The 22,827-nt window shown below is 44.2% G+C and overlaps 1 protein-coding gene across 1 annotated transcript in view; it reads left to right on the top strand.

Moving 5' to 3' along the window:
• Positions 1-22,827, top strand: part of LOC139735213 (uncharacterized) — a 222,108-nt gene that overhangs the window by 54,166 nt on the left and 145,115 nt on the right. Inside the window, 28 exon segments of the mRNA XM_071645971.1 lie at positions 1,099-1,246; positions 1,541-1,726; positions 2,243-2,445; positions 2,615-2,789; positions 4,342-4,664; positions 5,835-6,063; positions 6,554-6,756; positions 6,925-7,099; positions 7,637-7,959; positions 8,805-8,847; positions 9,170-9,358; positions 9,849-10,051; positions 10,220-10,394; positions 10,928-11,250; positions 13,511-13,685; positions 14,219-14,541; positions 16,626-16,634; positions 16,803-16,977; positions 17,511-17,833; positions 18,220-18,375; positions 18,574-18,721; positions 19,044-19,232; positions 19,723-19,925; positions 20,094-20,268; positions 20,802-21,124; positions 21,511-21,666; positions 21,865-22,012; positions 22,335-22,523. Of these exon segments, the coding sequence (XP_071502072.1) occupies positions 1,099-1,246; positions 1,541-1,726; positions 2,243-2,445; positions 2,615-2,789; positions 4,342-4,664; positions 5,835-6,063; positions 6,554-6,756; positions 6,925-7,099; positions 7,637-7,959; positions 8,805-8,847; positions 9,170-9,358; positions 9,849-10,051; positions 10,220-10,394; positions 10,928-11,250; positions 13,511-13,685; positions 14,219-14,541; positions 16,626-16,634; positions 16,803-16,977; positions 17,511-17,833; positions 18,220-18,375; positions 18,574-18,721; positions 19,044-19,232; positions 19,723-19,925; positions 20,094-20,268; positions 20,802-21,124; positions 21,511-21,666; positions 21,865-22,012; positions 22,335-22,523 (5,590 nt within the window).

Raw genomic sequence — 22,827 nt, 5'->3', positions numbered from 1 at the left:
GTTTATGCTCTACCATTCTTTTGGTACATGTCAGTAATCCAAATATGGATGCTAGTGCTCAAGAGAGTCAAGAAATGTTTCAATGACCATGAAGTGTTGCTGTAGGCATTATCATTTCAGGTTGTCTGTCAGTAGGTTCGTCTGTCCTTCATTCCATCTGTAATCAATTTTGTGGACAGCGTATTTAAAGTTAAAAACTATAATTTACATATCCTGACGAAACTGGCATATAAATGTAAGAATGGACAGTTAGGTGCCCATGCTCAAGGTCAAAGGTCAATGGTCAAATTCTCACAATTTCACTATTTTATCATAGGGATGCCTACAGAATGCCTGAAGTTATTTTCTTAAAACTTCAAGTATACAATGTCTTGTATTGTTAGTTAAAGGTTATGCCATGGGGTCAAATGTCAAAGGTCAAGTGAAAATTTTAGAATATCACCAGTTACTGATTATTTCAAGAATTGTGGCTATGGGATCAAAGGATGAGGGTCAAATATCAAGTGAAAACGCTCAAATTCCCAAATACTTGCTTTCTTAAACAATTTAGACATCCATCCAAATGAAACCTAGTTCAAGGAAAGTCACACTCAACACATTTGTGACAGACATGTCATTTTAAATTTTTGCCAATAATGTGAAAATTGTCATCTCACATTGTCAATACATACATGTAGTCTAAAACTGTTGGGAGAACCATGTGATATGGCAGAGGCATACTAGTTGCCATAGCAAAATTTCCAATTTGGGGTGTGCTTTTGTTGGTCAGGAAACATCAATAAAAAATGCAGCTTTAAGTGAAATTGACAAACAGGACCTTTGTAACCAAGAACAAAAAGATAAATGTGGAGCCCCCGACTCTTTAAAAATGTAATGAAAAAAATTTGGTGGTAAACAATGTAGTATGTGTCTCTTTTTTCACGGAAATGGTGTGCATACCCAAATGTGTGTCCTTCAGGGTATCTGACAAGACATGAACATGATAATGAACAGTGACCTAATTACTGCAAAGTGTATCTGTGCAAAGCAAAAGAAAAAAGTAGAATACCAAGAAGGAAAGAATTGTAATCATATTCACAAATGTGGTTCTGTTTGCAGACACCGTACGAGAATGTCTTTGGTAATGACTGGGTTCTGAATGGAGGAGAGTGCGATACCACCGTTCCCCTGCCTGTTGATGGCTGTGATGATCCTGATGTGCGGCAACTTGTGGAGGACATCTGCTACATCTTCATCAATCCAGACGGTGAGGGGATAGTGATGATGTAAATTGGACAGAGTTGCAGAAGAGCACCTATGTAGTATGTAGTATGCAAGTTATGGATTGGATGTGATTCGTTAAAAGTGAAGGGAGTCATATTGAAGCAGCATTGAAATGGTATAAAACAGATAATTACCATAGTAAGCAGACTGCAATGCATCCTACAGAAGATTTGCCTGATAATTCTTAATCCTCACAAAAGTATGTTTCTTTTTTGCGTATTTGATTTGATTTTGATATTGTAAAAAGCTTATATATGGAGCTGCTTCTTCATATCAGGTCCCCTGGCAGGCTGCTTGGACTTCGTTGATGTAAGTGATTACTATGATGCCTGCATCTTTGATCTGTGTTTCACTGACCCCGGGAACAACATTATATGCAGTGCCCTGCAGGAGTATGTTCAGAAGTGTCGAGGAGAAACAAATAACATCATTGGCGATTGGAGAGCATCTGTAGCCCAATGTCGTAAGTATTTTTGTGTCCTGACATTTTGTCAACTATAAAGCGGAAAGCTGATTTTGCTGAATATTAGAATCTACATTGTAGATGTGCAAACAATGAAGCCCTATGATCAGATATCAAGTGAGTGCCAAGAGTCTTTGATATGACCATCTGTGACGTAGGGAGGCAGGTTTTGAAAAGCATCCAAAGTTGGTGGGTGGGTTGGGAAGAAATAAGCCAAATATCGTCGAATCATGAGAGAAGATCGCTGATTATGAATGATGGTAGTGCATTATACATGTGTGTGAATAATGTAAATCTTTATGGCTCTGAATGTCTCTTAGAGTCCTGATTTTATGATTGACTGCTGTGCAAAAGTGGTGTTTCTGAAGGTATCAGGTTGAGGTACATGTACTTACAAGTCTCTGAACGATCAAGGGGTATTAAATTGGATGTACAATGTTTATTGTAAATGATATTAAAGATGGAATCTTGATTGAAGTGTAACTTTCATCTTGCATAAAAACCATCTTTTGTCAGCATTTGAGTGTCCAAGTGGAACAGTGTACGAATCTTGCGGTAGTGCCTGCCAGTCCAGCTGTACCGATCCAGATGCGGACCTGAACTGCGGACTTCCCTGCCGTGAAACCTGCAGCTGCCCCGAAGGACTGCTGGACGACGGCGGAACATGCGTGCAGCCGGAGGATTGTGGTTGCACTCTTCCAGATGGAGGCTACATCTCGGTGAGTGTGGCTTTCCTCCTTTGATGGTAATGTTTGAGCTTAAGTTTGATAAAATGTTGAAGACTGTGATTATTGTCGTGTGGATTGAAAGCAAATGGAGATGCAAATGGCTTGAAAAGAAGACCATGGTCTAAAGCAAATCTAAATGATTGGTTTTTGGCACAAACAGGCAGGAGATGTGTACGTGAACGATGACTGCTCCGAGATGTGCAGCTGTTCTGGAGGCACTTTGGAATGTGTGGCATACGCGTGCGTGGAGAACCAGGAGTGTAGGATCAAGGGCGGTGTGAGAGACTGCTACTGTCGTGATGGCTTCACCTACAGCAATGGAGAGTGCACCAGAGGTTAGTCAATTAAGTGCTTGAATTAGATCATTGGGTCTCTAATAAGCCTCGCTGTGAGGCAAACAAGCCTTTAGCTGATCGCTCAGCTCGTCGGAGAAGTTTGTCTCTGCAGCATAATTTTGCAAACAGTCTGTTTGCTGCCCCCGAGTCCTCGACAAGCAGCATGTACAGTGTATGTGTGCTATTAAACATTTGTCATAGTGAAATTGGATTCCTTTAGGCATATGCAGCCATATGCTGCTACATATTCTGCTGCTATCCTCATGTATTTCACAGTGACGGTATGTTTGCTTTCAATTACTGTATAAGCTGTTATTTGCGCGAGGGTTTAATTTTTGCGAATATTGTGAATCACTGTTGGACCCTGCATTAGCAACATGCGAAAACATCACCCAGACGCTGGTGTAATAATGCACTTATGACAGCTTTGTGTCAATTTGCGAAAACAACACCTCACGAAAATGCCCATGACCTTCTCATTCGCGAAAATATCTGTACGCGAAAATAACAGCTTATACAGTAATAGCCTAAAGAATGGTTACAGTCTCAGTAGAGTTAGTTTATGCTTTGTTTTTCTCAAGAGCTAGCCATGTCTCATCAGCACATGTATAGTGATTAGTTTGTCACTGTGTGTGTGTGTGTGTGTGTGTGTGTGTGTGTGTGTGTGTGTGTGTGTGTGTGTGTGTGTGTGTGTGTGTGTGTGTGTGTGTGTGTGTGTGTGTGTGTGAATGTGTTGGAAGTGTGTTTGGTGCTAGTGCAAGCTTTCGTATAAAAGATACAAATGCAAAACTGCATCTACTTGTATCAGTGATACAGCAAATCAGTTGTATACTGCACATTTGACATGTTAGAATGTGAAACTAAGCTGTGTATCAACTCTCAGCACCTAACAATTTCTTCAAAATTTATATTTACACAAATTCTAAAGGTTCTCTACATTAAACTATAGAAATAGATCAGGTTATTCTGTAAAATTCCTACATGTTTATATGGAATATCTATGTGATTATCTGGAAAATACTTCATGCATGGGGAACTCTCTTTTAGCTTGTAAATCAATTACAAGCTAAGCAGTACCCAATAAAGTGGAGAGTACTCTGCCTGTGATCTCTCTTTTTATGCTGTTACGAGTACTGACCCAGTCAGGTCATGCTTGTTAAAAGAGCATTGCACACTATCTGGGCCCCATTCCATAAAAGGTTGATAAGATAATAACTCTTGCTGGAATGGCAATTGTCATGGTAACGACAAGAATCCAGCTTCCTGATATGCTGTTGCTATTGGAAGTTGCGCCATTCCAGCAAGAGTTGCCATCCTAACCTCTTTTATGAAATGGGGCCCAGATGAACACCTTTCTGTTTTGAATGAAGAAAAAAAGAAATAGGGAAGTCTACAATTATGACAGGTAAAAAAACTCCTTAAGTTTGCTTGTGACGGGTAGAATACTTCTTTAGTGTAAGCGGCCAATTGTATATTTTGCCGTGAGAAGCAGCGAGTGCTTGTGTGTGCATCTGTGGAAATTGCTTTACATTCCAACTGCCTCTCTGAACAGCACCTGGAATCTGCACCGTGTGGGGAGACCCTCACTACACTATGTTCGACGGTGGTCGTCACGACTTCCAGGGCGACTGTGAGTACACGCTGGTGAGGCCGTGCAGCGATCGCGCTGACCTTGTGGATTTCCACCTTTGGGGAGACAACATCAAGAACAATCCATCGGACCGAGTGTCGTACCTGCGCAAGGTGGTACTGGAGGTGAATGGCACTAGCTATTCGATCGAGCGGAATAGAGTGGTTCTAGTCAACGGTGCAAGGAGGACGACACCCTTGGGCTTCATCAACGGCGTCACTATTCGCTCGGACCGGTCGTACGCGGTAAAGGAATAATAGCTGGTTTACTCGTTAGTCTTGAAAGCCTCCCAAATTGTGGGTCAGCACATCAATTGATATTGATTTTGATGTAGGGGCATTTAAAATGTCCGAAGTGTATCCCGTTACGAGGATGGATCGATTAGGTGCACACTAATATTTATACAATAAAAAAAAAGAGAAACTAGTATTAACATATATGTTAGTGTCAAAGTAATTTCATTGTCAGATATTTGAAGGAGACATGAAAATGAAATATCAGTGAAATTTGTTGCAGCCGTGATGCCAAGATGTAAGATTTTTGTTTGACACGTAATTGTTTTAGAATTGAGCATAAAGGCACAATATGAAGGGAAGGGTAAACAGGACCTGATATCTGATCGTTATTACAGACTATCCAAACATCCTTTGGTCTATCTGTACGTTTCGACGGAGCCAACACTGCAACCATAGAGGTGCAATACCAGTACTGGAATGCTACTTGTGGTCTGTGCGGAACCTTCGATGACGACAGATCCAACGATTTCCGCCTCCAGGATGGAAGTGTCGTAAGTAGAACTCTGCTCTCTTATTACTCCCTTTCTCAATACCCTGTCTATCAGGGTATCCGATTGTAGGAAAGAGACATGTTCCGCATGTGACTGGACTTTGACGTAATCAGTGTTATGGATGTAACAGTGACCTGATCGTGCATCTTTACCCAAAAGTACCAATTATTGTGTTGACGAATGTGGTCCTGTTTGCAGACACCGTACCAGAATGTCTTTGGTAATGACTGGGTTCTGAATGAAGAGGAGTGTGATACCACAATTCTCCCGCCCCCTGATGGCTGTGATGACCCCGACGTGCGGCAACGTGTGGAGGACATCTGCTACATCTTCATCAGTCCTGACGGTGAGAAGATGGAGATGATCGAATTTCACTGAGGCACACTACAGTACTCGTGTATTCTATGAGTAGATGAGTCGATATGATATGCAAAAAGTTAAAGCAATCTATTGAAGCATTAAAAGAGGGCAAGTTAGAAAATGAGCGTGGTAAGCAGCTAGAGTATGGGACATCCTATCTGACGATTTGTCTGATGATTTCTAATCGCCTCGATCAGAAAAGTGCAGTGGAATTTCTCAGTCTCTTTTCTTTTTTCTGTGTGTGTATTTTTGTTTGTTGTTTGTGTAGTATCCAAGAGCTTATATTTGCAGCTGTTTCTTGCTTTCAGGTCCCCTGGGAGGCTGCTCGGACTTTGTGGACGTGAGTGATTACTATGATGCCTGCGTCTTCGACCTGTGTTTCACTGACCCTGACAACGACATCATATGCGGAGCCCTGCAGGAATACGTTCAGAAGTGTCGAGGAGAAACAAATGGCATCTTGGCTGGGGACTGGAGGGCGTCTGTAATCCAGTGTGGTAAGTATTTTTGTGTCATGACACTTATGTTGTATAGTGGAAAGCTGTTTTGGCTGATCATCAGAATCTAGAGGTGCAAAAAATAAGGCCATGTGATCAGATATCATGAAGTGCGTGTCAAGAGTCTCTGACATGACCCTCTGTGCCGTGAGGATGAGATGCAACTTTTGAAAGACGTCGAAAGTCGGTCGGTGGGTTTGGAAGAAATAAGTGAAATATTGTGGAGTCATGAAAGAAGAGTGTGGATGCTGAATGACGGTAGTGCATTTTGCGTGAAAACTGTAAATCTGTACAGTTGTGAATGTCCCCGACAGTACTGACTTTATATGACTTGTGTGAGCACTTTGTGTTTTTGGTGATGCCGATCGTATCCGGTGTAAGTAATGTACAGCTTTCGTGGTGATGAATGGGTATTTCACTTGTTGTATGTTCTTGTACGTTGTAAATGACGTTCAAGGTATATCCTTGCCTAAAAACTGTCTTTATTCAGGGTTTGAGTGTCCGAGTGGAACAGTGTACGAATCTTGCGGTAGCGCCTGCCAGCCCAGCTGTGCCGATCCAGATGCCGACCTGAACTGCGGACTTCCCTGCCGTGAAATCTGCAGCTGCCCCGAAGGACTGCTGGACGACGGCGGAACATGCGTGCAGCCAGAGGATTGTGGTTGCACTCTTCCAGACGGAAGCTACATCTCGGTGAGTGTGGCTTTCCTCCTTTGATGGTAATCTTTGAGCTTAAGTTTGATAAAACGTTGAAGACTGTGATTATTGTCGTGTGGATTGAAAGCAAATGGAGATGCAAATGGCTTGAAAAGAAGACCATGGTCTAAAGCAAATCTAAATGATTGGTATTGGCACAAACAGGCAGGGGATGTGTACGTGAACGATGACTGCTCCGAGATGTGCAGCTGTTCTGGAGGCACTTTGGAATGTGTGGCATACGGGTGCGTGGAGAACCAGGAGTGTAGGATCAAGGGTGGTGTGAGAGACTGCTACTGTCGGGACGGCTTCACCTACAGCAATGGAGAGTGCACCAGAGGTAAGTCGTTTGACTAGTAGATAGAGAACGCGGGCCGGCGATGAGCCTTGCTGTGCGGTGTATTTCAAGCCTTTGGTCGACCGCTCATCTTGTCTGAGAAGAAAAACTGAAGGTAGACGTGAAACCTCATATTTAGAAGAGGCACAATATTGCAAGAGACTTTGATAGTGTTTGGTAGGTGTGTATGGACTCCATTTGTGAGTGCCAGTGATCTCTCTTTTGTGGAAATGTACTTGCATGTGTTCTCTTTTTATGCTGTTAGAGTACAAGATCCAGTCAGGTCATGCATGGTAAAAGAGCATGTACTTTTGTATGTGATGAACACCGTACTGTTTTGAAAGAGGAAACCAATTAAAATAGAAGGAAGTCTGCAAGAAATGCGAGAGGTGAAAAAAACCCTTAAGCTTACTTGTGGCAGATGGCAGACATCTGTAGTGTAGGCGGCCAATTGTATATTTTGTTGGGAGAAGAAGTGAGGGCTTCTGGCTGCCACTATTCAGAGTGCTTTAATTACCTTCCGACTGCTTCTCTGAACAGCGCCTGGAATCTGCACCGTGTGGGGAGATCCGCACTACACTATGTTCGACGGTGGTCGTCATGACTTCCAGGGCGACTGTGAGTACACGCTGGTGAGGCCGTGCAGCGACCGCACGGACCTTGTGGATTTCCACTTGTGGGGAGACAACGTCAAGAACAACCCATCGGACCGAGTGTCGTACCTGCGCAAGGTGGTACTGGAGGTGAATGGCACTAGCTATTCGATCGAGCGGAATAGAGTGGTTCTAGTCAACGGTGCAAGGCGGACGACACCCTTGAGCTTCATCAACGGCATCACTATTCGCTCGGACCAATCTTACGCGGTAAGGGAATGATGGCTGGTTTACTCGTTAGTCTTGAAAGTCTTCCAAATTGTGGGTCAGCACATCAATTGATATTGATTTTGATGTAGGGGCATTTAAAATGTCCAAAGTGTATCTTGTTACGAGGATGGATCGATTAGGTGCACACTAGTATTTATACAATTAAATGAAAGAGAAACTAGTATTAACATCTATGTTAGTGTCAAAGCAATTTCATTGTCAGATATTTGAAGGAGACACGAAAATGAAATATCAGTGAAATTTGTTGCAGCCGTGATGCCAAGATGTAAGATTTTTGTTTGACACGTAATTGTTTTAGAATTGAGCATAAAGGCACGATATGAAGGGAAGGGTAAACAGGACCTGATATCTGATCGTTATTACAGACTATCCAAACATCCTTTGGTCTATCTGTACGTTTCGACGGAGCCAACACTGCAACCATAGAGGTGCCATACCAGTACTGGAATGCTACTTGTGGTCTGTGCGGAACCTTCGATGACGACAGATCCAACGATTTCCGCCTCCAGGATGGAAGTGTCGTAAGTAGAACTCTGCTCTCTTATTACTCCCTTTCTCAATACCCTGTCTATCAGGGTATTTGATTGTAGGAAAGAGACATATTCCGCATGTGACTGGACTTTGATGTAATCAGTGTTGTGGATGTAACAGTGACCTGATCGTGCAGCTGTACCCAAAAGTACCAATTATTGTGTTGACGAATGTGGTCCTGTTTGCAGACACCGTACCAGAATGTCTTTGGTAATGACTGGGTTCTGAATGAAGAGGAGTGCGATACCACAATTCTCCCGCCCCCTGATGGCTGTGATGACCCCGACGTGCAGCAACGTGTGGAGGACATCTGCTACATCTTCATCAATCCTGACGGTGAGAAGATGGAGATGATTGAATTTCACTGAGGCACACTACAGTACTCGTGTATTCTATGAGTAGATGAGTCGATATGATATGCAAAAAGTTAAAGCAATCTATTGAAGCATTAAAAGAGGGCAAATTAGAAAATGAGCGTGGTAAGCAGCTAGAGTATGGTACATCCTATCTGACTATTTGTCTGATGATTTCTAATCGCCTCGAATAGAAAAGTGCAGTGGAATTTCTCAGTCACTTTTCTTTTTTCTGTGTGTGTATTTTTGTTTGTTGTTTGTGTAGTATCCAAGAGCTTATATTTGCAGCTGTTTCTTGCTTTCAGGTCCCCTGGGAGGCTGCTCGGACTTTGTGGACGTGAGTGATTACTATGATGCCTGCGTCTTCGACCTGTGTTTCACTGACCCTGACAACGACATCATATGCGGAGCCCTGCAGGAATACGTTCAGAAGTGTCGAGGAGAAACAAATGGCATCTTGGCTGGGGACTGGAGGGCGTCTGTAATCCAGTGCGGTAAGTATTTTTGTGTCATGACACTTATGTTGTATAGTGGAAAGCTGTTTTGGCTGATCATCAGAATCTAGAGGTGCAAAAAATAAAGCCATGTGATCAGATATCATGAAGTGCGTGTCAAGAGTCTCTGACATGACCCTCTGTGCCGTGAGGATGAGATGCAGCTTTTGAAAGACGTCGAAAGTCTTTCGGTGGGTTTGGAAGAAATAAGTGAAATATTGTGGAGTCATGAAAGAAGAGTGCAGATGCTGAATGACGGTAGTGCATTTTGCGTGAAAACTGTAAATCTGTACAGCTGTGGATGTCCACGACAGTACTGACTTTATATGACTTGTGTGAGCACTTTGTGTTTTTGGTGATGCCGATCGTATCCGGTGTAAGTAATGTACAGCTTTCGTGGTGATGAATGGGTATTTCACTTGTTGTATGTTCTTGTACGTTGTAAATGACGTTCAAGGTATATCCTTGCCTAAAAACTGTCTTTATTCAGGGTTTGAGTGTCCGAGTGGAACAGTGTACGAATCTTGCGGTAGCGCCTGCCAGCCCAGCTGTGCCGATCCAGATGCCGACCTGAACTGCGGACTTCCCTGCCGTGAAATCTGCAGCTGCCCCGAAGGACTGCTGGACGACGGCGGAACATGCGTGCAGCCAGAGGATTGTGGTTGCACTCTTCCAGACGGAAGCTACATCTCGGTGAGTGTGGCTTTCCTCCTTTGATGGTAATATTTGAGCTTAAGTTTAATAAATCGTTGAAGACTGTGATTATTGTCGTGTGGATTGAAAGCAAATGGAGATGCAAATGGCTTGAAAAGAAGACCATGGTCTAAAGCAAATCTAAATGATTGGTATTGGCACAAACAGGCAGGGGATGTGTACGTGAACGATGACTGCTCCGAGATGTGCAGCTGTTCTGGAGGCACTTTGGAATGTGTGGCATACGCGTGCGTGGAGAACCAGGAGTGTAGGATCAAGGGTGGTGTGAGAGACTGCTACTGTCGGGACGGCTTCACCTACAGCAATGGAGAGTGCACCAGAGGTAAGTCGTTTGACTAGTAGATAGAGAACGCGGGCCGGCGATGAGCCTTGCTGTGCGGTGTATTTCAAGCCTTTGGTCGACCGCTCATCTTGTCTGAGAAGAAAAACTGAAGGTAGACGTGAAACCTCATATTTAGAAGAGGCACAATATTGCAAGAGACTTTGATAGTGTTTGGTAGGTGTGTATGGACTCCATTTGTGAGTGCCAGTGATCTCTCTTTTGTAGAAATGTACTTGCATGTGTTCTCTTTTTATGCTGTTAGAGTACAAGATCCAGTCAGGTCATGCATGGTAAAAGAGCATGTACTTTTGTATGTGATGAACACCGTACTGTTTTGAAAGAGGAAACCAAAATAGAAGGAAGTCTGCAAGAAATGCAAGAGGTGAAAAAAACCCTTAAGCTTACTTGTGGCAGATGGCAGACATTTGTAGTGTAGGCGGCCAATTGTATATTTTGTTGGGAGAAGAAGCGAGGGCTTCTGGCTGCCACTATTCAGAGTGCTTTAATTACCTTCCGACTGCTTCTCTGAACAGCGCCTGGAATCTGCACCGTGTGGGGAGATCCGCACTACACTATGTTCGACGGTGGTCGTCATGACTTCCAGGGCGACTGTGAGTACACGCTGGTGAGGCCGTGCAGCGACCGCACGGACCTTGTGGATTTCCACTTGTGGGGAGACAACGTCAAGAACAACCCATCGGACCGAGTGTCGTACCTGCGCAAGGTGGTACTGGAGGTGAATGGCACTAGCTATTCGATCGAGCGGAATAGAGTGGTTCTAGTCAACGGTGCAAGGCGGACGACACCCTTGAGCTTCATCAACGGCATCACTATTCGCTCGGACCGGTCTTACGCGGTAAGGGAATGATGGCTGGTTTACTCGTTAGTCTTGAGAGCCTCCCAAATTGTGGGTCGGCACATCAATTGATATTGATTTTGATGTAGGGGCATTTAAAATGTCCAAAGTGTATCTTGTTACGAGGATGGATCGATTAGGTGCACACTAGTATTTATACAATTAAATGAAAGAGAAACTAGTTTTAACATCTATGTTAGTGTCAAAGCAATTTCATTGTCAGATATTTGAAGAAGACACGAAAATGAAATATCAGTGAACTTTGTTGCAGCCGTGATGCCAAGATGTAAGATTTTTGTTTGACACGTAATTGTTTTAGAATTGAGCATAAAGGCACGATATGAAGGGAAGGGTTAACAGGACCTGATATCTGATCGTTATTACAGACTATCCAAACATCCTTTGGTCTATCTGTACGTTTCGACGGAGCCAACACTGCAACCATAGAGGTGCCATACCAGTACTGGAATGCTACTTGTGGTCTGTGCGGAACCTTCGATGATGACAGATCCAACGATTTCCGCCTCCAGGATGGAAGTGTCGTAAGTAGAACTCTGCTCTCTTATTACTCCCTTTCTCAATACCCTGTCTATCAGGGTATTTGATTGTAGGAAAGAGACATGTTCCGCATGTGACTGGACTTTGATGTAATCAGTGTTGTGGATGTAACAGTGACCTGATCGTGCAGCTGTACCCAAAAGTACCAATTATTGTGTTGACGAATGTGGTCCTGTTTGCAGACACCGTACCAGAATGTCTTTGGTAATGACTGGGTTCTGAATGAAGAGGAGTGCGATACCACAATTCTCCCGCCCCCTGATGGCTGTGATGACCCCGACGTGCGGCAACGTGTGGAGGACATCTGCTACATCTTCATCAATCCTGACGGTGAGAAGATGGAGATGATTGAATTTCACTGAGGCACACTACAGTACTCGTGTATTCTATGAGTAGATGAGTCGATATGATATGCAAAAAGTTAAAGCAATCTATTGAAGTATTAAATGAGGGCAAATTAGAAAATGAGCGTGGTAAGCAGCTAGAGTATGGTACATCCTATCTGACTATTTGTCTGATGATTTCTAATCGCCTCGAATAGAAAAGTGCAGTGGAATTTCTCAGTCACTTTTCTTTTTTCTGTGTGTGTATTTTTGTTTGTTGTTTGTGTAGTATCCAAGAGCTTATATTTGCAGCTGTTTCTTGCTTTCAGGTCCCCTGGGAGGCTGCTCGGACTTTGTGGACGTGAGTGATTACTATGATGCCTGCGTCTTCGACCTGTGTTTCACTGACCCTGACAACGACATCATATGCGGAGCCCTGCAGGAATACGTTCAGAAGTGTCGAGGAGAAACAAATGGCATCTTGGCTGGGGACTGGAGGGCGTCTGTAATCCAGTGCGGTAAGTATTTTTGTGTCATGACACTTATGTTGTATAGTGGAAAGCTGTTTTGGCTGATCATCAGAATCTAGAGGTGCAAAAAATAAAGCCATGTGATCAGATATCATGAAGTGCGTGTCAAGAGTCTCTGACATGACCCTCTGTGCCGTGAGGATGAGATGCAGCTTTTGAAAGACGTCGAAAGTCTTTCGGTGGGTTTGGAAGAAATAAGTGAAATATTGTGGAGTCATGAAAGAAGAGTGCAGATGCTGAATGACGGTAGTGCATTTTGCGTGAAAACTGTAAATCTGTACAGCTGTGGATGTCCACGACAGTACTGACTTTATATGACTTGTGTGAGCACTTTGTGTTTTTGGTGATGCCGATCGTATCCGGTGTAAGTAATGTACAGCTTTCGTGGTGATGAATGGGTATTTCACTTGTTGTATGTTCTTGTACGTTGTAAATGACGTTCAAGGTATATCCTTGCCTAAAAACTGTCTTTATTCAGGGTTTGAGTGTCCGAGTGGAACAGTGTACGAATCTTGCGGTAGCGCCTGCCAGCCCAGCTGTGCCGATCCAGATGCCGACCTGAACTGCGGACTTCCCTGCCGTGAAATCTGCAGCTGCCCCGAAGGACTGCTGGACGACGGCGGAACATGCGTGCAGCCAGAGGATTGTGGTTGCACTCTTCCAGACGGAAGCTACATCTCGGTGAGTGTGGCTTTCCTCCTTTGATGGTAATATTTGAGCTTAAGTTTAATAAATCGTTGAAGACTGTGATTATTGTCGTGTGGATTGAAAGCAAATGGAGATGCAAATGGCTTGAAAAGAAGACCATGGTCTAAAGCAAATCTAAATGATTGGTATTGGCACAAACAGGCAGGGGATGTGTGCGTGAACGATGACTGCTCCGAGATGTGCAGCTGTTCTGGTGGCACTTTGGAATGTGTGGCATACGCGTGCGTGGAGAACCAGGAGTGTAGGATCAAGGGTGGTGTGAGAGACTGCTACTGTCGGGACGGCTTCACCTACAGCAATGGAGAGTGCACCAGAGGTAAGTCGTTTGACTAGTAGATAGAGAACGCGGGCCGGCGATGAGCCTTGCTGTGCGGTGTATTTCAAGCCTTTGGTCGACCGCTCATCTTGTCTGAGAAGAAAAACTGAAGGTAGACGTGAAACCTCATATTTAGAAGAGGCACAATATTGCAAGAGACTTTGATAGTGTTTGGTAGGTGTGTATGGACTCCATTTGTGAGTGCCAGTGATCTCTCTTTTGTAGAAATGTACTTGCATGTGTTCTCTTTTTATGCTGTTAGAGTACAAGATCCAGTCAGGTCATGCATGGTAAAAGAGCATGTACTTTTGTATGTGATGAACACCGTACTGTTTTGAAAGAGGAAACCAAAATAGAAGGAAGTCTGCAAGAAATGCAAGAGGTGAAAAAAACCCTTAAGCTTACTTGTGGCAGATGGCAGACATCTGTAGTGTAGGCGGCCAATTGTATATTTTGTTGGGAGAAGAAGCGAGGGCTTCTGGCTGCCACTATTCAGAGTGCTTTAATTACCTTCCGACTGCTTCTCTGAACAGCGCCTGGAATCTGCACCGTGTGGGGAGATCCGCACTACACTATGTTCGACGGTGGTCGTCATGACTTCCAGGGCGACTGTGAGTACACGCTGGTGAGGCCGTGCAGCGACCGCACGGACCTTGTGGATTTCCACTTGTGGGGAGACAACGTCAAGAACAACCCATCGGACCGAGTGTCGTACCTGCGCAAGGTGGTACTGGAGGTGAATGGCACTAGCTATTCGATCGAGCGGAATAGAGTGGTTCTAGTCAACGGTGCAAGGCGGACGACACCCTTGAGCTTCATCAACGGCATCACTATTCGCTCGGACCGGTCTTACGCGGTAAGGGAATGATGGTTGGTTTACTCGTTAGTCTTGAGAGCCTCCCAAATTGTGGGTCGGCACATCAATTGATATTGATTTTGATGTAGGGGCATTTAAAATGTCCAAAGTGTATCTTGTTACGAGGATGGATCGATTAGGTGCACACTAGTATTTATACAATTAAATGAAAGAGAAACTAGTATTAACATCTATGTTAGTGTCAAAGCAATTTCATTGTCAGATATTTGAAGAAGACACGAAAATGAAATATCAGTGAATTTTGTTGCAGCCGTGATGCCAAGATGTAAGATTTTTGTTTGACACGTAATTGTTTTAGAATTGAGCATAAAGGCACGATATGAAGGGAAGGGTTAACAGGACCTGATATCTGATCGTTATTACAGACTATCCAAACATCCTTTGGTCTATCTGTACGTTTCGACGGAGCCAACACTGCAACCATAGAGGTGCCATACCAGTACTGGAATGCTACTTGTGGTCTGTGCGGAACCTTCGATGATGACAGATCCAACGATTTCCGCCTCCAGGATGGAAGTGTCGTAAGTAGAACTCTGCTCTCTTATTACTCCCTTTCTCAATACCCTGTCTATCAGGGTATTTGATTGTAGGAAAGAGACATGTTCCGCATGTGACTGGACTTTGATGTAATCAGTGTTGTGGATGTAACAGTGACCTGATCGTGCAGCTGTACCCAAAAGTACCAATTATTGTGTTGACGAATGTGTTCCTGTTTGCAGACACCGTACCAGAATGTCTTTGGTAATGACTGGGTTCTGAATGAAGAGGAGTGCGATACCACAATTCTCCCGCCCCCTGATGGCTGTGATGACCCCGACGTGCGGCAACGTGTGGAGGACATCTGCTACATCTTCATCAATCCTGACGGTGAGAAGATGGAGATGATTGAATTTCACTGAGGCACACTACAGTACTCGTGTATTCTATGAGTAGATGAGTCGATATGATATGCAAAAAGTTAAAGCAATCTATTGAAGCATTAAAAGAGGGCAAATTAGAAAATGAGCGTGGTAAGCAGCTAGAGTATGGTACATCCTATCTGACTATTTGTCTGATGATTTCTAATCGCCTTGAATAGAAAAGTGCAGTGGAATTTCTCAGTCACTTTTCTTTTTTCTGTGTGTGTATTTTTGTTTGTTGTTTGTGTAGTATCCAAGAGCTTATATTTGCAGCTGTTTCTTGCTTTCAGGTCCCCTGGGAGGCTGCTCGGACTTTGTGGACGTGAGTGATTACTATGATGCCTGCGTCTTCGACCTGTGTTTCACTGACCCTGACAACGACATCATATGCGGAGCCCTGCAGGAATACGTTCAGAAGTGTCGAGGAGAAACAAATGGCATCTTGGCTGGGGACTGGAGGGCGTCTGTAATCCAGTGCGGTAAGTATTTTTGTGTCATGACACTTATGTTGTATAGTGGAAAGCTGTTTTGGCTGATCATCAGAATCTAGAGGTGCAAAAAATAAAGCCATGTGATCAGATATCATGAAGTGCGTGTCAAGAGTCTCTGACATGACCCTCTGTGCCGTGAGGATGAGATGCAGCTTTTGAAAGACGTCGAAGGTCTTTCGGTGGGTTTGGAAGAAATAAGTGAAATATTGTGGAGTCGTGAAAGAAGAGTGCAGATGCTGAATGACGGTAGTGCATTTTGCGTGAAAACTGTAAATCTGTACAGCTGTGAATGTCCCCGACAGTACTGACTTTATATGACTTGTGTGAGCACTTTGTGTTTTGGGTGATGCCGATCGTATCTGGTGTAAAGTAATGTACAGCTTTCGTGGTGATGAATGGGTATTTCACTTGTTGTATGTTCTTGTACGTTGTAAATGACGTTCAAGGTATATCCTTGCCTAAAAACTGTCTTTATTCAGGGTTTGAGTGTCCGAGTGGAACAGTGTACGAATCTTGCGGTAGCGCCTGCCAGCCCAGCTGTGCCGATCCAGATGCCGACCTGAACTGCGGACTTCCCTGCCGTGAAATCTGCAGCTGCCCCGAAGGACTGCTGGACGACGGCGGAACATGCGTGCAGCCAGAGGATTGTGGTTGCACTCTTCCAGACGGAAGCTACATCTCGGTGAGTGTGGCTTTCCTCCTTTGATGGTAATATTTGAGCTTAAGTTTAATAAACCGTTGAAGACTGTGATTATTGTCGTGTGGATTGAAAGCAAATGGAGATGCAAATGGCTTGAAAAGAAGACCATGGTCTAAAGCAAATCTAAATGATTGGTATTGGCACAAACAGGCAGGGGATGTGTACGTGAACGATGACTGCTCCGAGATGTGCAGCTGTTCTGGTGGCACTTTGGAATGTGTGGCATACGCGTGCGTGGAGAACCAGGAGTGTAGGATCAAGGGTGGTGTGAGAGACTGCTACTGTCGGGACGGCTTCACCTACAGCAATGGAGAGTGCACCAGAGGTAAGTCGTTTGACTAGTAGATAGAGAACGCGGGCCGGCGATGAGCCTTGCTGTGCGGTGTATTTCAAGCCTTTGGTCGACCGCTCATCTTGTCTGAGAAGAAAAACTGAAGGTAGACGTGAAACCTCATATTTAGAAGAGGCACAATATTGCAAGAGACTTTGATAGTGTTTGGTAGGTGTGTATGGACTCCATTTGTGAGTGCCAGTGATCTCTCTTTTGTAGAAATGTACTTGCATGTGTTCTCTTTTTATGCTGTTAGAGTACAAGATCCAGTCAGGTCATGCATGGTAAAAGAGCATGTACTTTTGTATGTGATGAACACCGTACTGTTTTGAAAGAGGAAACCAAAATAGAAGGAAGTCTGCAAGAAATGCAAGAGGTGAAAAAAACCCTTAAGCTTACTTGTGGCAGATGGCAGACATCTGTAGTGTAGGCGGCCAATTGTATATTTTGTTGGGAGAAGAAGCGAGGGCTTCTGGCTGCCACTATTCAGAGTGCTTTAATTACCTTCCGACTGCTTCTCTGAACAGCGCCTGGAATCTGCACCGTGTGGGGAGATCCGCACTACACTATGTTCGACGGTGGTCGTCATGACTTCCAGGGCGACTGTGAGTACACGCTGGTGAGGCCGTGCAGCGACCGCACGGACCTTGTGGATTTCCACTTGTGGGGAGACAACGTCAAGAACAACCCATCGGACCGAGTGTCGTACCTGCGCAAGGTGGTACTGGAGGTGAATGGCACTAGCTATTCGATCGAGCGGAATAGAGTGGTTCTAGTCAACGGTGCAAGGCGGACGACACCCTTGAGCTTCATCAACGGCATCACTATTCGCTCGGACCGGTCTTACGCGGTAAGGGAATGATGGTTGGTTTACTCGTTAGTCTTGAGAGCCTCCCAAATTGTGGGTCGGCACATCAATTGATATTGATTTTGATGTAGGGGCATTTAAAATGTCCAAAGTGTATCTTGTTACGAGGATGGATCGATTAGGTGCACACTAGTATTTATACAATTAAATGAAAGAGAAACTAGTATTAACATCTATGTTAGTGTCAAAGCAATTTCATTGTCAGATATTTGAAGAAGACACGAAAATGAAATATCAGTGAATTTTGTTGCAGCCGTGATGCCAAGATGTAAGATTTTTGTTTGACACGTAATTGTTTTAGAATTGAGCATAAAGGCACGATATGAAGGGAAGGGTTAACAGGACCTGATATCTGATCGTTATTACAGACTATCCAAACATCCTTTGGTCTATCTGTACGTTTCGACGGAGCCAACACTGCAACCATAGAGGTGCCATACCAGTACTGGAATGCTACTTGTGGTCTGTGCGGAACCTTCGATGATGACAGATCCAACGATTTCCGCCTCCAGGATGGAAGTGTCGTAAGTAGAACTCTGCTCTCTTATTACTCCCTTTCTCAATACCCTGTCTATCAGGGTATTTGATTGTAGGAAAGAGACATGTTCCGCATGTGACTGGACTTTGATGTAATCAGTGTTGTGGATGTAACAGTGACCTGATCGTGCAGCTGTACCCAAAAGTACCAATTATTGTGTTGACGAATGTGTTCCTGTTTGCAGACACCGTACCAGAATGTCTTTGGTAATGACTGGGTTCTGAATGAAGAGGAGTGCGATACCACAATTCTCCCGCCCCCTGATGGCTGTGATGACCCCGACGTGCGGCAACGTGTGGAGGACATCTGCTACATCTTCATCAATCCTGACGGTGAGAAGATGGAGATGATTGAATTTCACTGAGGCACACTACAGTACTCGTGTATTCTATGAGTAGATGAGTCGATATGATATGCAAAAAGTTAAAGCAATCTATTGAAGCATTAAAAGAGGGCAAATTAGAAAATGAGCGTGGTAAGCAGCTAGAGTATGATACATCCTATCTGACTATTTGTCTGATGATTTCTAATCGCCTCGAATAGAAAAGTGCAGTGGAATTTCTCAGTCACTTTTCTTTTTTCTGTGTGTGTATTTTTGTTTGTTGTTTGTGTAGTATCCAAGAGCTTATATTTGCAGCTGTTTCTTGCTTTCAGGTCCCCTGGGAGGCTGCTCGGACTTTGTGGACGTGAGTGATTACTATGATGCCTGCGTCTTCGACCTGTGTTTCACTGACCCTGACAACGACATCATATGCGGAGCCCTGCAGGAATACGTTCAGAAGTGTCGAGGAGAAACAAATGGCATCTTGGCTGGGGACTGGAGGGCGTCTGTAATCCAGTGCGGTAAGTATTTTTGTGTCATGACACTTATGTTGTATAGTGGAAAGCTGTTTTGGCTGATCATCAGAATCTAGAGGTGCAAAAAATAAAGCCATGTGATCAGATATCATGAAGTGCGTGTCAAGAGTCTCTGACATGACCCTCTGTGCCGTGAGGATGAGATGCAGCTTTTGAAAGACGTCGAAAGTCTTTCGGTGGGTTTGGAAGAAATAAGTGAAATATTGTGGAGTCATGAAAGAAGAGTGCAGATGCTGAATGACGGTAGTGCATTTTGCGTGAAAACTGTAAATCTGTACAGCTGTGGATGTCCACGACAGTACTGACTTTATATGACTTGTGTGAGCACTTTGTGTTTTTGGTGATGCCGATCGTATCCGGTGTAAGTAATGTACAGCTTTCGTGGTGATGAATGGGTATTTCACTTGTTGTATGTTCTTGTACGTTGTAAATGACGTTCAAGGTATATCCTTGCCTAAAAACTGTCTTTATTCAGGGTTTGAGTGTCCGAGTGGAACAGTGTACGAATCTTGCGGTAGCGCCTGCCAGCCCAGCTGTGCCGATCCAGATGCCGACCTGAACTGCGGACTTCCCTGCCGTGAAATCTGCAGCTGCCCCGAAGGACTGCTGGACGACGGCGGAACATGCGTGCAGCCAGAGGATTGTGGTTGCACTCTTCCAGACGGAAGCTACATCTCGGTGAGTGTGGCTTTCCTCCTTTGATGGTAATATTTGAGCTTAAGTTTAATAAACCGTTGAAGACTGTGATTATTGTCGTGTGGATTGAAAGCAAATGGAGATGCAAATGGCTTGAAAAGAAGACCATGGTCTAAAGCAAATCTAAATGATTGGTATTGGCACAAACAGGCAGGGGATGTGTACGTGAACGATGACTGCTCCGAGATGTGCAGCTGTTCTGGTGGCACTTTGGAATGTGTGGCATACGCGTGCGTGGAGAACCAGGAGTGTAGGATCAAGGGTGGTGTGAGAGACTGCTACTGTCGGGACGGCTTCACCTACAGCAATGGAGAGTGCACCAGAGGTAAGTCGTTTGACTAGTAGATAGAGAACGCGGGCCGGCGATGAGCCTTGCTGTGCGGTGTATTTCAAGCCTTTGGTCGACCGCTCATCTTGTCTGAGAAGAAAAACTGAAGGTAGACGTGAAACCTCATATTTAGAAGAGGCACAATATTGCAAGAGACTTTGATAGTGTTTGGTAGGTGTGTATGGACTCCATTTGTGAGTGCCAGTGATCTCTCTTTTGTAGAAATGTACTTGCATGTGTTCTCTTTTTATGCTGTTAGAGTACAAGATCCAGTCAGGTCATGCATGGTAAAAGAGCATGTACTTTTGTATGTGATGAACACCGTACTGTTTTGAAAGAGGAAACTAAAATAGAAGGAAGTCTGCAAGAAATGCAAGAGGTGAAAAAAGCCCTTAAGCTTACTTGTGGCAGATGGCAGACATCTGTAGTGTAGGCGGCCAATTGTATATTTTGTTGGGAGAAGAAGCGAGGGCTTCTGGCTGCCACTATTCAGAGTGCTTTAATTACCTTCCGACTGCTTCTCTGAACAGCGCCTGGAATCTGCACCGTGTGGGGAGATCCGCACTACACTATGTTCGACGGTGGTCGTCATGACTTCCAGGGCGACTGTGAGTACACGCTGGTGAGGCCGTGCAGCGACCGCATGGACCTTGTGGATTTCCACTTGTGGGGAGACAACGTCAAGAACAACCCATCGGACCGAGTGTCGTACCTGCGCAAGGTGGTACTGGAGGTGAATGGCACTAGCTATTCGATCGAGCGGAATAGAGTGGTTCTAGTCAACGGTGCAAGGCGGACGACACCCTTGAGCTTCATCAACGGCATCACTATTCGCTCGGACCGGTCTTACGCGGTAAGGGAATGATGGCTGGTTTACTCGTTAGTCTTGAGAGCCTCCCAAATTGTGGGTCGGCACATCAATTGATATTGATTTTGATGTAGGGGCATTTAAAATGTCCAAAGTGTATCTTGTTACGAGGATGGATCGATTAGGTGCACACTACTATTTATACAATTAAATGAAAGAGAAACTAGTTTTAACATCTATGTTAGTGTCAAAGCAATTTCATTGTCAGATATTTGAAGAAGACACGAAAATGAAATATCAGTGAACTTTGTTGCAGCCGTGATGCCAAGATGTAAGATTTTTGTTTGACACGTAATTGTTTTAGAATTGAGCATAAAGGCACGATATGAAGGGAAGGGTTAACAGGACCTGATATCTGATCGTTATTACAGACTATCCAAACATCCTTTGGTCTATCTGTACGTTTCGACGGAGCCAACACTGCAACCATAGAGGTGCCATACCAGTACTGGAATGCTACTTGTGGTCTGTGCGGAACCTTCGATGATGACAGATCCAACGATTTCCGCCTCCAGGATGGAAGTGTCGTAAGTAGAACTCTGCTCTCTTATTACTCCCTTTCTCAATACCCTGTCTATCAGGGTATTTGATTGTAGGAAAGAGACATGTTCCGCATGTGACTGGACTTTGATGTAATCAGTGTTGTGGATGTAACAGTGATCTGATCGTGCAGCTGTACCCAAAAGTACCAATTATTGTGTTGACGAATGTGTTCCTGTTTGCAGACACCGTACCAGAATGTCTTTGGTAATGACTGGGTTCTGAATGAAGAGGAGTGCGATACCACAATTCTCCCGCCCCCTGATGGCTGTGATGACCCCGACGTGCGGCAACGTGTGGAGGACATCTGCTACATCTTCATCAATCCTGACGGTGAGAAGATGGAGATGATTGAATTTCACTGAGGCACACTACAGTACTCTTGTATTCTATGAGTAGATGAGTCGATATGATATGCAAAAAGTTAAAGCAATCTATTGAAGCATTAAAAGAGGGCAAATTAGAAAATGAGCGTGGTAAGCAGCTAGAGTATGGTACATCCTATCTGACTATTTGTCTGATGATTTCTAATCGCCTCGAATAGAAAAGTGCAGTGGAATTTCTCAGTCACTTTTCTTTTTTCTGTGTGTGTATTTTTGTTTGTTGTTTGTGTAGTATCCAAGAGCTTATATTTGCAGCTGTTTCTTGCTTTCAGGTCCCCTGGGAGGCTGCTCGGACTTTGTGGACGTGAGTGATTACTATGATGCCTGCGTCTTCGACCTGTGTTTCACTGACCCTGACAACGACATCATATGCGGAGCCCTGCAGGAATACGTTCAGAAGTGTCGAGGAGAAACAAATGGCATCTTGGCTGGGGACTGGAGGGCGTCTGTAATCCAGTGCGGTAAGTATTTTTGTGTCATGACACTTATGTTGTATAGTGGAAAGCTGTTTTGGCTGATCATCAGAATCTAGAGGTGCAAAAAATAAAGCCATGTGATCAGATATCATGAAGTGCGTGTCAAGAGTCTCTGACATGACCCTCTGTGCCGTGAGGATGAGATGCAGCTTTTGAAAGACGTCGAAAGTCTTTCGGTGGGTTTGGAAGAAATAAGTGAAATATTGTGGAGTCATGAAAGAAGAGTGCAGATGCTGAATGACGGTAGTGCATTTTGCGTGAAAACTGTAAATCTGTACAGTTGTGAATG

The sequence above is a fragment of the Diadema antillarum genome, unplaced genomic scaffold (genome assembly GCF_040938485.1).
Source record: "Diadema antillarum isolate AM-2024a unplaced genomic scaffold, OU_Dant_1.0 seq00000565_RagTag, whole genome shotgun sequence".
Lineage (NCBI taxonomy): Eukaryota > Metazoa > Echinodermata > Echinoidea > Diadematoida > Diadematidae > Diadema > Diadema antillarum.
This window is presented reverse-complemented; position numbering and strand designations above follow the sequence as displayed.